General features: G+C 45.7%; 1 protein-coding gene across 1 annotated transcript; it reads left to right on the forward strand.

The window, feature by feature from the left end:
• Window positions 1-12,354: 12,354 nt before the first annotated feature.
• PV09_09688 (uncharacterized protein) lies at window positions 12,355-15,331 on the forward strand (the record flags this gene model as incomplete). Its single annotated transcript, XM_016363797.1, has 5 exons — window positions 12,355-13,008; window positions 13,060-13,379; window positions 13,586-13,793; window positions 13,845-14,120; window positions 15,074-15,331. 5 exons carry the CDS (start codon window positions 12,355-12,357, stop codon window positions 15,329-15,331), a joined length of 1,716 nt encoding a protein of 571 aa, XP_016208375.1.
• Window positions 15,332-16,423: the final 1,092 nt, after the last annotated feature.

The raw sequence follows: 16,423 nt of genomic DNA on the forward strand, positions 1-16,423 counted from the left end.
GATCTATTTGCATTCCTCTTTATGGATCTATTTCCTGAAGTTTTGTTCCTGCTTAGAGTTGTCTTTCTGTAGTAACCTCTTCTCTCATCCTATTTATAGTGTTAAGGTGACCGAGCTTTATTATGAAAGGTCTCTGTTACAAAACCTGCCAGACTTTTCAGCAAATTCAAGTATAGCATATAGTTCTCCATCTACTATATCCTCTGATATAAAAGATGATAAGCTATTAAGACGGGGTCCTATCCTCCTCCGCAGTCGTTGTCGTAGCCCTCGAAGAGTTGGGCAGTCAAGAAACACATGTGCCAGCGTCTCTCTCGCTCCACATTCACAGCTATCGTCCTGGGTTTTACCAAACCTTTTCCTATAGCTCTTTAGCCATGAGTGGCCTGTACGTAGTTGAGCTAGCAGGTTCGCTTGAGGGCGTGTTTTCGTGTCATAGAGCTTGCGCACATGTTTTCCTGGTAGGGAAGGGTCAATCTTGCGGAGATGTTCGCCCTTTAGCGAGCCTTTCCACTCTTCTCTCCATTGCCGTTGTATCAGAGCTTTGACCATCTTCTTCTGTGAGGACAGTAGCGGGGCGAAGTGGTGTTCTAGTGGCCTCTCCACAGCTTCCTTAGCTTCCCGGTCCGCGAGCTCGTTTCCCTGGATACCCTCATGCCCTGGGATCCAGGCAAGGTGTATGTCGATGCCGCATCCCTTGCTAAGGCGCTCAGCTTCCATATTAATCCTTTGAGTGATATGCTGCGCCGTCCGTGCCTATGGGTTAGCTATTGCTTGTAGTGCTGCCTTAGAGTCACTTAAAATAGTGTAATGGTTTCGTGCCGGCTTCTGTATAGCTGTATTCCAACTGTAGTCCCTACGAATCATATGCAATGTGAAGAATATTGCAATCAGTTCAGCAGCAAAAACATTCCAGCCGGTATTCGAGCCTACACCGACGGCTACCTTATACCTAATGTTTTGCTTAGGTCCTAGTGTAATTGCTGCTGTGCCGAGTTCCCCTTCTTTTCCTGAGCCATCTGTGAAGATTACTGAACCAGGGTCAGCTAAGACCAGCGACTTTGTTGTCATTTTAGCTTCTTCTCTGCTGCGTATAGTTTTTATTATTGTGAAGGGTGTTCGTCGCCATGGGGGGAGTGGTGCTGGGTCGATAATTTCAAGTTTCTGAAATAGCCTGTTCTCTATCGCCGTTGCTATTGTAAGCATAAGTGGGCTTTGCATTGTGCTGCGGGTTAGGGCTGGCGTATTCGGGTGGACAAGTGGCCAGATTAGGTGGTTAGTAGGCAGTGTCTTAAGTTTGCCTAGGACATTTAGGGCCCTTTGTCTGAGCCTAAGGTGTGTTGGGAGAAGGCTTGATTCGATCTCGAGCGCGTCAGTGGAGACTATACGGAACGCTGAGATGGTTTTAATTGCCGCTATGCGTTGGATCTTCCGGAGCACTGTCGTCTGCCATACTCTTCCTTGTCTATACCACACTGTTGAGGCGTAATCAAGTTTGGGTATCACGGATTGATTGATTTGATCCTACTCAGTTTTGGCTGCTAGTTATCTGCAGCTATGCCCGGTTAGGCGGGCTTCATCAAGTGACCGACACGTGATGTGCTAACTTATGGCCAATCATAAGACCAGCAAGTGGCTCCACACGTCCCTCTTCACCATGCGTGCATACTTCGGAGTAAACAAACCTGGCCAGTCTCCTCTTCCACCCATCCTCTTACCATCTGCCTCTATCTTCAAATGCCCGGTGCGCGTTTGTTGACAGTGGCTCTACTACTAGCTATTCTGCTATGTATAGGATCAGAGGGGTATGCCCCATGTTGCGCCATCCTTGATACCTTCAGTCTCCAGCCAATACTTCGCATCGCCTATTCGCTCGTCGCCCTTTGCCCTAGGGCCCTCGCCTGTTCCATAAGTGTGATCGCTTTCGTGGCTAGCTTGCGTGTTGAGAGTACCTTTCGCAGGTCCTCTCTGCCCGGCAGGCTCCCGAATCCGAGCCGTCGTTCGTCCTGGAGCAGTCGGCACCGCAGGAGCGTATGCGCGACTGTTTGGCGGCCTCCGCCGCAGGGGCATCCTGGGTCCTCGAAACCTGGAACACGTTGGAAGAAGAGGAAGTCTCTAAGCCCGATCTTCTCGGTTCTTATCTGTACGAGTAAGGCGCTCTCGGCCTTAGTTAGGCCCTTATGTAGCTGTAGCACCTTCTTATCTGGTAGCGGTGTGTGCCGGTATGTAGCTCTGCCCTTCGTCTCCTGCTGCCAGCTCCTGGTCCAGCGGGTGCGGGCAGTCTTATTGACCCAAATCTTCAGCGTGGTTCTCAGCGGGTGTAGGCGGGGAGGCGTTGGGGCCCTATGGCTTTCCATGCCTTCTTCTGTCCATCCTGCGGCCGTCTTCGCGGCCAGGTCAGCCTCTTCGTTACCGTCTATCCCTTCGTGGGCCGGGATCCATTGGATGGTAATAGTAGGGCCATCCTTATGTAGCTGCTTAAGCCGCCGCATAATCTGCTTAGTAATGTATGCTCCAGAGCGGCCTTTGGGTCGTATTGTCGCGCGTATCGCGGCCTGGTTGTCTGTGAATATATGCACCTGCTTATAACGGGCCAGCCTTTCACCCGCATCCTTCACCATCCCAAGGGCAAGGTTGATACCTTGCAGTTCTGCAGCGTAAACAGTCGACGTGGTCTCGGGTCCCATATAGGCTTCCTTTGATTCGCCCTCCATTGGCCATACTGCCGCTGCTCCAGTATGGCCCTCAATACAGCTCCCGTCTGTATAGATACAAGCTTGACCCTCCTCTGCTATAATCCTGTCGTGGGTCGCTGGCTCTCCTCTCTTATCTCGCCAGCGTTTGCTTATGTCACGTGATACTTGGTATGTGCTTAGACTGACAGAACATGGAAAGGGCAAAAATACCCAGATTACCCTTGTATTGACTCAGCAGCCGACAAGTCAATGCCGACAAAAGCTGAAATATGATGCGGAATTGCGAATTACGTCACAGGCTCGGTTATTTAGGAAACTACATTCAGGTTGTAAAATTTTTTTCAGTAAGCAAAGGGCCATCTTCATTAAGAGCCGTTTTCCATATTAGCTATATCTTGAGGGCATCATGAGCTAAGGAGAACATGTAAAATGATGAACAAACCAAAGCCAAAATTTTAAATACTCTCGTCGTCTAAAAGAGGCGCTATGACTTTGGAACGGATTTCAATGTCCATCTAGCTAATATGTGCCGCAATGCGGTTTGTCATGTACTTCTTCAGATTGCCGAGGAAGCAACATGCGATAATGGCAATACATCCAAAAGTAATGCTGACCAGCCAGACATACTTCAAGCTCTCTGCATAAGCCCATCGACTACCATAATCTGCTGCAGCTAGGACTTGAGCGTTCACGCCTGGAATACTAGTGATTTTGGAAGGGTCGGTAAGAAGTGTGCCAACGAATGCTTCGGCGGAATCGATTGGAAGTCCTGCCTGGATAGCATATTGTGCGATGAATTTTGGTAGCCGTGGCGTGAGTCTATTCACAAAGACATTGTAATATATGGCATATCCGATAGCACCACCAATGGCACGAATGGCAAGTGAAAGAGCAACACAGGTAGCTATGGTGGTATCAGGCGTCACGGTTATCGCAATCGTAGCAGCTGGGACAAGGACCTGCATCAGAGATTAGCCTGCGATGGATCGGTCCTCATTAATTCCGATGATCAACTTACACCTCCGACACCAAAGCCAGAAATGGTCCCAAGCCCGACGGCAGTCTTTGGTGTGTCCGGAGTAACACAAGCTAGAGCACCACTGAAACAAGTCATGAGGACGGTAGCCATGAGTAAAAGCTCACGATTCCAGCCCTTGAACCAACTAAGTGCGGCATTCGTGAACACTGCACCGAATGTTGTAGAGAACGCAGGTGGAATACCCTTCAGACCGATCTGAACAGGGTCCTTCTCGAAGACATCGCTGAAAAGGATCGGGAAGAAGTTCAAAAGAGCGTAAAAGTCCATGCCTATGCTACAATGAGAATCCAACTTGTTTTAAGAAAGCCCATACACTCACCAGCAACAAATGCAATTCCGTAAGCAGTTCCAACTATGGTCTGCCCGGCGAACATTTCGTGAGGAACCATAGGGTACTTGGCATACTTCCACTCCCAAACAATGAAGGCGATAATTAAAAATAAGCCAATAAGTAGCGGGCACAGGACGTACGCGGATACCCATGGATGCGTAAAACCGCCTGCCTGCATGGCTACCAGGAATAGAACTAATCCAACGATAGATAAAAAGCCGCCAACGTAATCGATCTATCATTATCAGTTTTGTGAAAAGTGTTGTCAATGATATGCTTAGTAGGAAAGACGAACCTTCTTGAGAATTTCCCTCGCAGAGCGACCGTGGGCTCGAGTTTGAGAAGTGGGGAAATAGAAGGCGGCAATACCCAAAAACGACATTGCGTTCCAGCCCATGCAAATCCAGATGGAAATACGCCAGGTGTGGTAAGTACCCAGCAGTTCGGAGTACATTAAATATGGACAGAAAGGTAGGATAGAAAAGGTCACTAAGGCAAGGTATACACCGCGCTTGTTGACTGGCACAAGTTCAGACATTCTGAAGGAGTTAGAGATGAGTCCAATCAGCCAGAATGGATCTTCTTAAACGTACCCGGCAAGAGCAGTCAGTTCGCCCACAGCAGCGCCAGCGCCAGCTAAGCACATTGCGACGATACCAGCAGCGAAACTTTTTGCGGTTGCTAGAACAATGGTGCCCACGATTAGGCAAAGGCCAGCAATGAGGGTCTCGTTGCGACGGCCGAACAAATCTTGGAGATAACCGCAAAATGGCGCTACAGCTGCTAATGCTAGGCCGTAGGAGACGGGTAGCCAAGCAATAATGTCGGCTCCTCCTAGACTCTTACCGATGAAGCTGAGCGAGCCGCCGACGAAGTACAAAGGGATTTGCGAGCCTTCGCATCATCACATTAGCACATATAACTTCACAAAAGCTTCTGTATATCACACACCGACATAGAGACCGCAAAGAAAGATAGTAGCCAAAATTTGCTTCGTGGTCCAGTTGACAACACCATCCGAATCGTCACCCTTCTCTGCATCGGGATTGTGAATGTCAACTCCTAGTGTTTTAACATGATGGACATCTTTTTCGTGCGTGTCCTCGTGGGTTTCGATTCTTTCAATGTGACTTTCGTCCGCCTCGTCAACGTGGTCGACGCGTTGCGCTGGCTTCTCGGTGGTCTCGGTTGAGGACATCACGAATGTTTGCTTCCAGGGAAAACAGATCTTGAAAAAGGGGATAATCGGGATGTTCGCGATTGAATAAAGGCATCACGCTTCCGTTTTGCTCTCTGCTTTACATACTCAAAGTACCACTCGAACGGCCGAGGATAGAGTGAGCGGAGATCTACACATGGAGAGGAGCAACCAATCGTGGTGGGAATTCCCCACGGGGTAGCCCCGACAATCCAGTCCACCCCGCATTGCCAACGCGAGTGGAGAACCACACAACTGGGTGCAGGTGGCTGTATCCAATTTAACGAGATGTGCGTGGCGCTTTGAAGCACCGAGATACATTACGGTAAGGAAAAAGGGAAAGGGGGGGCTTGGCACGCGTTCGTTACTACAATGGCATGATTGCAAGACCCGAGAAGAACCGCTTAAGCACGAAAGAAGTGTCTTGGCTACATGCACCTCTGAAATCTTGCATTTCCATTCGTTCTTCCTTGTACTTCTGTCCAGGTCGAGTCATCACTGTGCGAATAATGCAGCATGGATGCTAAGGTCATGCATAGCTGGGTCAGGCCAGGAAAAGATCTAGATTCCACCCTTCTCTACCCTGTGGATCGTTTTTGCCATCATCTCCGCCAGCTCGCCAACCTTACTTTGAGTGCACTTCAGAGTAGAAGGAAAGAACAGGTATTATTCTCTATGTCCTATATCCTAGATCTACGCAAAAGATGAGTAAAACACAAAGCCAGGCAGTTTAAGTCTTCAAAAGTCGTATGCAGCCAGTGGCTTTACTGAGACAAAAACCTACAATTACCTCTTGGCTGTGCTGTGGAGTGAGGGAGATTGCTTCCTGTGAGATTTAGATGCCGTTAACTCCCCGGCGTGCCTCGCTTTTGTCTGGCTGCTATTTCAACCTGCTACATCAGTTTCAGCACGGAAGGAAGAAACAAATAATGGCATTAGTTCAATAATGCCAATATAGCACGCGAACAGTAGCCTTGCTCGCGCATATAAATTGCAGTGTTTTCATTGTGATGTTTTTCTAGAAAATGGATAAGTAGTGCATCGTCGTCTTCAAATGGGCTGATGCTCAGAACAAGGCTGTAAATCATTTGGGACGTAAAGTTGGTGTAAGGGATGAAGTTCACCAAATCGCCGAGAGCTGCCGGAATCTCACCTGGCTATGTCTTGTGAGAACGACACTAACCTGTTTGGAGCATTCAATAACTGCCTTGCAGATTGTAATCACGAGTTTCGCAAATCGAGGCTGTTATTTGGGTGCTCCGAGGCTTTAGGACATGCTGGCGAGTCGTCAATTAACAGACACGTGGGAATAAACGTTAGTTGAAGAAAAGTCAGGTGTAATATAGCCATATCGACATGCTATGGTTCAAAATCGTAAATTGTAACGTTCATCTTTGATTTTTGATCCTCTTCGGGGGCAAAGTTGGGGGAGAAGAACGCCAAGACCTGCACTATGACCACCTTCACTGTTTTCCAAACCTACATGGCATACAATATTTATTTATCCGAAGTACTTTACACATGAGATCCGCTTCACGCCGTCTTGTTCAAGACTGAGGAGATTCAGCACTATTCAAAGTAAGGACAAAGATTTCCGTACAGTACATATTATCTTCGCCTTTAAAATAAGAGCATCTACTCCGATTTCTGTGCTTCTTGCCCTTCTTTGGTTAAAGGCATATGAGCGATGCTACGTATAGAAAAGTTGTCATTACTTGGAGAAGTTCTCTTATTAACTTAAATACTCGGCTCTGCTGTTTTTCTAATACATTTATTTTAGAGCTTTTAAGAGTTTGGCCCGATCGTCATAGAGTTCTGTGACCGCCTCACTCAGCCTTTTTTTTTTTTTCAGATCAGTTTGATGTCCCACGAGTAACAAACCACCGTTCTTATTTATGTATACTTTTGGTCCCACTCCGCGATTCAAAAAGTATTCACTGAAGATTTCAGCGCTGAGCAAGCAGATGTGTGTGCCGATGGAAATTGGAATAGGGAACCTATTCTAAGCGTTCAAGTTCCAATTTTTGTCACAACTCTGATTTGATTTGATTTGATTTGATTTGATCCTACATGGTTTCAGCCACCGTCTCATTTTGTGGCTATGCCCGGCGGAGGATAGTATACTCCAGATCCATCAGATTTTGTTAAAAAACTGGATATTTCTTAGGTCATATAACTCTTAACCAGCAGCCGATATGCCTTAGGTTAGGCCAAATATATCCCACTTCACCTTATTATATGAATATGGCTAGCCACCCCCTCCACTCCTTATCTGCTGTAAGAGAGCCCTTACATCAGGCCCAGGGGTCAGAGTTGCTGAGATGCGATACCAGCACCTAGTGCGGCGCCACCCACAGATATGTATACATACTTCCTAGCTAGGGGAACTCCTATTCCCCAGTGATCACTCTACAATCCATAAAACACCTTGCTTGCCTCCTGTGCCCCGCCATCTAGCCTACATCTCCTTATATCTGCTTTCCATCACCATCTTTTTCAGCTGGCTACTACTGTTTGTTTTATGCTGGTTAATTGTTACGAAGTAACATTGAGATCACTTGAGTGATCAGTCTGCTCATTCATGAGCTGCATGAGCAGATGCATGATAAAGGAAAAAGCTTATTGGCACTGTATAAGTGAGTGTTATAAATACTTTCCCTATACCGACTAGCTTCACTATCGTAAGCCACTTCGGAAGGGATGAGCTTCCTAGAGCAAAGGGAACAAGAGAGAACTAGGGCTTATTGAGAGTGGAGAGATAATAAGATGTTCAGTTTTATGACTTAGGGTAGTATGAGCTTTCAAGTAAGAGAGAGTATTCAGACTAACTACTAGATGAACTAGACAGTTAAACTACAGAGAGCTGTTAATGAGGTGGGCACAGGATGTTTTTATAGACAAGAGGAAATTCGTGCTCATCCTGCTCGTCCTATGAGCACCATGAGCACAGTGAGCGCGCTCATGCCAAGACTTAGTGAGCGCTACTGCACTTTCAATTGGTCCTTTCTTCCCAAACCAATAATGATGGTTCTTGGTATTTCCCGTGTTATGGTTATAACACTATTCCTATCTTTTGAAGCACAACTACCCTAAGTTATAAAGGCTCCCGTTCGTTTGTTCATCCTCTTCCTATATACTGCAGTAGTCCTTTCCTCCCTTACTCTAGGAAGCTCATCCCTTCCTAAGTGGCTTACGTTAGTAAGGTCTTGTCGGATTAGGAAAGGATTCCTGTAAGGGATTGGTGACAGAAGTGTGAGATAGTTTGATTCAAGAATATCCGCTAGCTCCTGAGAGTCTCTTCTTTGAGCTGCCTTAAATACATGTGTGCGAAGTAGTCACGTGTGCCTCACCGCCGCACCGGCTATGCGTTGTCAAGCTCGAGGTGTCTGCAAGTACGTGATATTCTCGTGATCCCTGTTCTGTCGTGGCGCCTGTGCCACGCCGTTGTCACGCCGTACGTGACAATTCCTAGCACTAATCTACTATTAAATTCTATAGTATATCTTTTATATCTATTCCTCTTAACGCTCTGTATTACTTATTATATTTCTTTATTCACCCTCTGCCTTAAGGGCCATGTTAGGAATCCTTTCCTAATCTGACAAGACTTTGCTAATGTAAGCTGTTGGAAGGCACAACCATCATGATTGGTGGAGATTACCTCCCTAAGTATACCACTATATTAGAAGGTACAACTATTATGATTATTGGAAGGATCACCCATCATAACTGGCGGAGATTACCTCCCTAAGTCTAGTGTATCATAGCTTACTGCTTCTATATAAATAGCATCTTACATACTTTGCATCCTGCAACTTAACAATCACAAGATGTTCTTTTCACCTCATAACTCCAACATAAGCCACTTCTGTCCGTACACAGCAATGTACGATATACCAAAAAGGGAGGAGTGATAGTACTAACCGAATATAGTATGGAGAACCCCTTAATCTTAAGGGCTATAAAGGGAGAGGGAGAAAACAAAATGTATGAGAGAGGGAGATTGAAGAAGAAGAGAGATTTTTGATATATAGAAAGGTACCCTTTAGTACAAAGACTTCGTTGGTCTTTTAGCCTTTCGTGGCCCTGTCTTTTGTGACGCACGATCTATACCAACACTGATCAGTGGATTAATCAGGATTCAAAGAGAAGCAAGGAGGATCGAAGAAATCTTAGTTGCTGTACAATCAAAAATTAAGAGATACTACTGACAAACTATTGCACAACCCGCGACAATACGACAATCCATCACACGACAAGCAAGACGATATAAAATGCCCCCCAGACCAAGATCAATCATACAACCGGAACATGAAGGAGGATCATCTGGAGTGAGCCAACAAACACAAACACCAAATGAGGCTGTATAATCACCCCTAGATAAAGAAGAAGAGTTTGAGAGCGGTATCTCACTTCATGAGCTCGCACGAGTCACTAAAATCCCAAAAGTCACGATAGAGGGAACCGGTAGACCTCAGTAAATGGGATAAAAAATATATACCTAAAGAAGCATCAACTATCCTTCTACAAATAATGTTCGCACGTACAATCATTGAAGCAATCTGGCTAGAAGAAAAAGGGAACCAACTCCTTAGATTATACAGATCAGATTTTAAAGATTGGAGAGTAGAAGAGTTTGTAAAGATCAATCGTACACTACAGAAGGAAATGATCCGCATTCTTATAGAAGGAGGAATTGAAATACAGGAAGGTCGTACAATTCCAGAGGGACTAGCTAACCTAGCTGACCCTGAAGCACGTACAACAAGAGAACACCCACAACGACCTCAAGCGCAACCCTACCTACGATCATCTCCACCAATCCGAATGTCAATTGAGAACAGAACCAGGCACCAAACCCCATACGAATATTCATATACGGAATCAAGCCAACAGGATACACAGTACAGAGCATCAAGTGGTGTACGACAGATGCAACCCGGAATACAAACCACTCAGGAAGTCCACACATACCCAGTCATGGAACGTACGACATAAAAGAATACAGTTCTACCAAATCAAACACTTCCGTATAATATTCCACTAAGATACCCAATACTATCTGCACACCTGGAGCCAAAGAAATTGATTACATTTCAGAAGACATGGAGACCTGAACGAAGATATACTGGGAAAGTGTATGATATACTGTACGACAAGACACGAATGTTTGTATAGGCATATAAAAGTCTTAAGATCGATAAAATATAGTACCATGCAGTCTTCCTATATATCCTAAGTGATCATGCAGAACAATTTTTCCTAACACAGATTGACCCTGAGAAAAGATTTGATAAAATATACAATATGCTGGATTCATATTTCAATACCAATATCAACTATAGCCAATACTGGACTGACTGGACATCCATGACGTATAAAGGAATTCGCGCCGAGTTTCCAGACAAGACACCGCACGAAGCACTTGATTATATGCTTAACAAACTTCAGATAATACAATGTGCATTAGGTGCAGAATACCAAGGTGAAATCCAATCACGTACAGCAGTTACCCGGGCATATCAAGGTATAGCAGCATTTACACCTGCTTTAATCTCAGCAAAACCTATATGCGAAGGATTTTTCGCAGACTTATATGCCGCATTCCAGATTTCCATCAATATATCGCCTTATACATTCCACCGGGAACAGGAACCAGCAGATATTGGATTTATTGACTGAAGATATATTACAAATACAAACCAAGGATACTTACATAAAAGGAGAACATGGCAGAGAGGATATGTACAAGATCAGAACAACCAATTGATACAAAACCGACCCCAGTCAAGATTACTACCACGTACAAAAAAGAAGAAATGCTTCATTTGCCGAAAAGAGGGATGCTGGTTAACCAAGCATATACAACAGGAAAGAGATCGTGCGAGAGACCAGTACAATATAATATGTAAAAACCAAGGATATGACACACCAGATGACGATGATTTCGAATCATTTCTCCAAACCTGTGAAGGATGGCAACCATACAAAGACAAAGATGAAGAGAACCTAGAAGGGGATATAGAGGAAGCGGTTCAATACCTTACAGAATAAGCATTTATCCACCGTGCAACAGGCGAGGATATTATACTAGGGAAAATGGTTCATATTCTGAATAGCATCACGTGACATAGGGGCATGGGCCTTAGGTATCATATGATATAGTAGGGATATATAAGAAGAGGAGAATAAGGGAGATAAGAAAAAAGAGAGAAGGAGGCACCAGACAAGAACAGAACAACAGAGACCAGCCTTGCTTTGCCTTATACAGAACTTTGCTTTGCTTTGCCCTGCTTTACCCTGCTTTGCCTTGCTTTACTTTACCTTCCCTTTACTTTATCTTCCCTATTATCCTATCTTACTGCACCTTTATCCTAACTATCTTATCCTACTCCCAGGCTTCTTTACGGCTCCCATCTGTAGGAGCTTCTCTCTCTCTTGATTCCTTACCCTCAGGAAGGCCTTGACATCGAGTGTCCTACCCCCTGAAGTGGCGGTCAGCCTAAAACCTTTACAATTGGCGCCCGAAGTGAGGCTGCACCAAGAATCCAAGGGAGGATAGTCTCTACTGGTGATGCCGGAGATGCAGCAGGTTGAGATGAAAAATAAGAGTATGGACCTACAGAGGAGACCAATAAGAAGAAAGATATGGCGATATCGGAACTTATTAAGATTATCACACCGGAGGTATTATTCCTTAGGTAGTGATAAAAACAAAACTAAGGCTTCACCGCCTAGTCTCCTCTGGTCATATGAAGATATAGCCGGTTTTCTAAGACTTTTCTATTATCTGATTTTAGAATATATCATATTACAGATACTAAAAGAGTTGAAGTTTATGATCTATCTCCTTGGCCTGGTCTGGGTTGGACTATATCATCCAAAAAATATTGAGAAGGATGATAGTGGCATGCGAGACAAGAAAAAGGAGGTGAAGAAAATGGCTCATAGAGAAAGGGGAGAAAGAGGGGAGAACAAGAGAAAAAGAAGGAGACTTGCTTCAGACCCGAGATTGCTTTGTTATACACTGCTTGATTATTACTACCACTACCTCTTTGCAAGAAGTAACTGTTTTAAGATATTGAAAGATATGGCTTTGAATACTACTGAGGAGAGTACTATTGAAGTACCTGTCGCTAGGCAAGAAAATGTGAGGGGTCCAGAACCTACCTCATATCAGGAGACAGAAGTTGCTCGCCTCCTGCGGTTACTTGTTCAGCAACAAGTGACTAGGCCTGGCAAGGTACGCAGGAAGGAGGCGCTTTGGTTCACTGGCCTGGATGTCAGTGATTGGTTGGAAGAATTCGAGGTTGAGCTAGAACAAGAAGGGGTACCCAAGGAAAGCTGGTGTAAAGAGCTGGTGATCAATACCCAGCCAGGATTGAGACCGAGAATCCGTTACCTGGACAGATATAAGTTGAACAACTGGATGGCCTTTCGAAGGAGCCTGATGGACGAGTTCAGCGACTCAGATGGCCGGGTTATGAAAAGAAGTGAATCATACTTGAGGATGCTGGCTAAGGCTGTACGGGAAGACAACATCATGACTCCCTTAGCATACATCACCGAGTTTCGCAGAATAGGCCTGGAAATGCTACGCGAGGGAAGGATAGGAAACTTCCAGCTAGTCCAGATATTTTTAAAGGGTTTCTCAGAGAGTCGGCGAGATCAGATCCTGGATAGCATCAGCAATAAGCTTACCCCCTCTGGTGAGCGGCGACGAGCTATTCCGGACTTTGCAAGTGTGGTTGCAGCGGCAAGATAAGTTACGTAAAGTGTCCAGTACCGACAACAGATTGAGAAGGCTGGTCCCATGGAGGGGCAACTGAAGACTGTAATAAAAACTCAGTACCCAGGGATCTTAAGAAGAAATGCCGACCCCTCAAGACTGGATGAGGACCTTCGGCAAAGTATTGACAATTTACGAGTTGGTGCGGCGACGATGGACAGCCTGAAGCAGCGCATAGCCATCTATGAGGATCCAATCCTTAAGAGTGGAAAGCAGGATAGCACGCAGATAGGGCATATCATTAACTATGTTGAGAGTCTGTTCCCGAATGCGCATCTGAAAGCCGCGGTACCGAGGACGGAAAACTCGGCCACCGGAACGAGCTCGTATAGACCAGCAATGCCATCTCAAGATCAGACTCCAGTAGAGCTTTGGTGCTGTGCGAATGATAACCAGCCTCACCGACATGCAACAAGGTGCCCACTGCTCATGCCCCTAATGGATAGCAGACAAATCCATTAGGATCGTGAGGCACAAAGGCATTTCGCTGGGGGCCGGTCGGTAGTGGCCAAGATCTGATACCGCTGAACAGATATAGTCAGGTCAAGAAGACGCAACGTGAGCAGATTAATGAGCTCATGAAGCAACGAACCGCAGGAAGGCAGGCTGCTGGGGTTCAGTTGATCTATGGGAATACTGGCGGCAGTTATTTTGCGGAATACGATCGAGTCGTGCGAGAAGTAGGGATACATGTGGTTTCTGAGAGTCAGCCATCTGGAATAAGAGCTACTGTCAAGACTGTAAGGAGCGGTACCTTATAAGAAAAAGAAGAGCCAGCTATGGTGACTCAGGTGGCTGACCGGGTAGGGAGCAAGCCTACCCTGAAGAACTACCTAAAAGAAGTCCTTTATGAGCAGACGGTGGTTTCGTTCACTGAGCGCCTGATGAACAGTACTATCGAAATCTCTCTTATGGAATCGTTACAGCTTATGCCTGAGATCCGGAATGCCATCTATCAGTCTCTACCTGGTCCAATTGCCGACGTTGTGAAGGACCAGCTAGCGGCTGCTAAGGAAGCGCGTCGAAAGCGAACTGAGGAAACCGATGCTCAGAAGGCTGGAGCGAAAGTAAAGAGAGAGGATATGATTATTGGCGCAATATATAGTGGTGATCTTATAGTCTGGGAACTAACAAGTGACTATATTGCTTATCAGGACAGACTGCAAACCCGACAGAGAATCTCAGCACCTCTACCAATGGTGGCTGTACATGTTGGAGGGTCAAGACATGAATCCAGGGTACTAATAGATACTGGAGCATGAATTAACTGCTTAAGCGAAGAATTTGCAAAAGAGCGAGGCCTAGTGCTCAATCAGATCCATGGAGGCATGACAGTCCTGATGAACATGAGGGCCGCCAACAAAGGAGCTATGCACTGCATTGGTTGGGTATCTGCGCGCGTTAATATTGCTGGTTCCGATATCATATATGATCCGGTTATTTTTGCTATGTTCAGAAATCTTAGTCTTGAAGTGATCCTAGGTACTGATTAGATATTATTAGCCCAGCTTGAAACACACTATATGGGGGATGGAAGTTGTATCTATCGAGCGCATGCACCTGATGGGAGCAGGAGCGTATGCTGGCAAGCTGCTGTAGTAATCTCTGAATATCTACCAATGGATAATAAACCGCAAATTAAGGTGGATATAGAAGAGTTATCAGGAAACGACTAGGTGGCTTGCATTCTGGAGGCAATGTCGCCTTGCTGATTCCGGAAAATTCAAGATAAGTAGGGTTTATACCATATAATCAGTAGTGGCATAATAAGAGTATAGAGCTTAAATAGGTCCAGTCTTCAAGTATTGTGGACTTGAGGACTATGATGGGGGAGATGAGACGTCAGAAGAAGGCAATGAAGATGCAGATAAAGAGCTTAGGTGAGAAATAATGGGTTGAACAAAAGAGTAAGGAAATACGCACCCTGACATTTTATAAGAAAAAGGTGGATAAAGTGCGGCCTGCTGCAGCCCCACTAGAGGATGGCTCAACTCCTGGTAGCGATGTTGATTAGTTCAAGAAAGTCCTAGTAGCGCACAGACAGCAAGCCATACCGGAAGACATGACTGCGTTAGATGAATGGTTTGAGCCTAGGACTGCATGGTTCCCTCATGCGGCCAGGCTCACGCAGGAAAGGCTACAGGCAATGAAGATCAGCTCCGGCTTCACACCGCAGGAAAAGTTATTAATAGAGGAGGTATTGTTCAGGAGGGAGGCTGCACTCAGCTGGGACTTCTCGGAAATTGGGAGGATTAAACCTGAGGTGGCTCCCCCATAGGTTATATGCACCATCCCCCATGAACCTTGGCAAGCGAAACCGTTCCATGTCCTGAAAGCGCTTAGCAAAACAGTAACGGAAATGCTTCAGGATAGGATATCCTCCGGCCGTTTGGAAAGAAGTCATGCGCCTTATAGAAATCCTTTCTTCCTTGTTAAAAAGAAGGATGGGAACTATAGGCTTATTAATTCCGCGACGTACACCAACCGGGTGACAATATGAGATGCCTTCGTACCCCCTTCAGCAGATGAGTTTTCCGAACGTTATGCTGGTTGCATGCTTGTAACAGTTACAGACTTCGTTTCAGGATATGATCAGCTAGCGCTGGCAAGAGAAAGCAGAGACCTAATTTCATTCCAGACGGAGCTCGGTCTCTTACGCCAGACTACCTTACCACAGAGAGCTACCAATTCTGTCGCCCAGTTCTGCTATGCAACCTAAGCTATCATGGCACCAGTACAACATCATACTGGGGTATATATGGATAATGGAGTGTGTGGCGGCCCGAGAGCGACATATAATAGTAAGGAGGTACTGCCAGGCATGTGTCGCTATATATTTAAGCATTTACAGCAGGTCAGTGAAATGCTTTTGGCAGTCAAATGCTCAGGGGCAACCATCTCCGGAAAGAAACTGGAAATAGAAGCTGAAGGAGTAACTATTATCGGCTACTATTGCGATACTAATAGGAGACACCCTAATCACGCTAAACGAGAAGTGATTCTGAACTGGCCTAAATCTATAACCTAGAAAGGAGCCAGAGCATTTATTAGGATCTATATATACTATTGTGTTTGGATCAAAGATTTTGCAATAATTACTAAGCCCATTTTTCAGCTGTTTCAGAAGGGACAGAAGTTTGTCTGGGGTGAAGAACAGCGGGCAGCAATGCGAGTGCGTCAGAATGCTCTAACCAGATCGCCGGCTCTACGACCTATCGATTATGGCGAAGGCGTCGGGGAAATTATTGTGAATGTTGATGCAAGCGGAGATGGCTATGGAGGCACCTTAGGCCAGGTGCAGCCTGATGGTCGACGAACGGTGGCTCAGTATAAGAGTGGGATTTGGTCAGCATCGGAATGAAAATGGGAT

Source organism: Verruconis gallopava, assembly GCF_000836295.1.
Source record: "Verruconis gallopava strain CBS 43764 unplaced genomic scaffold supercont1.125, whole genome shotgun sequence".
Lineage (NCBI taxonomy): Eukaryota > Fungi > Ascomycota > Dothideomycetes > Venturiales > Sympoventuriaceae > Verruconis > Verruconis gallopava.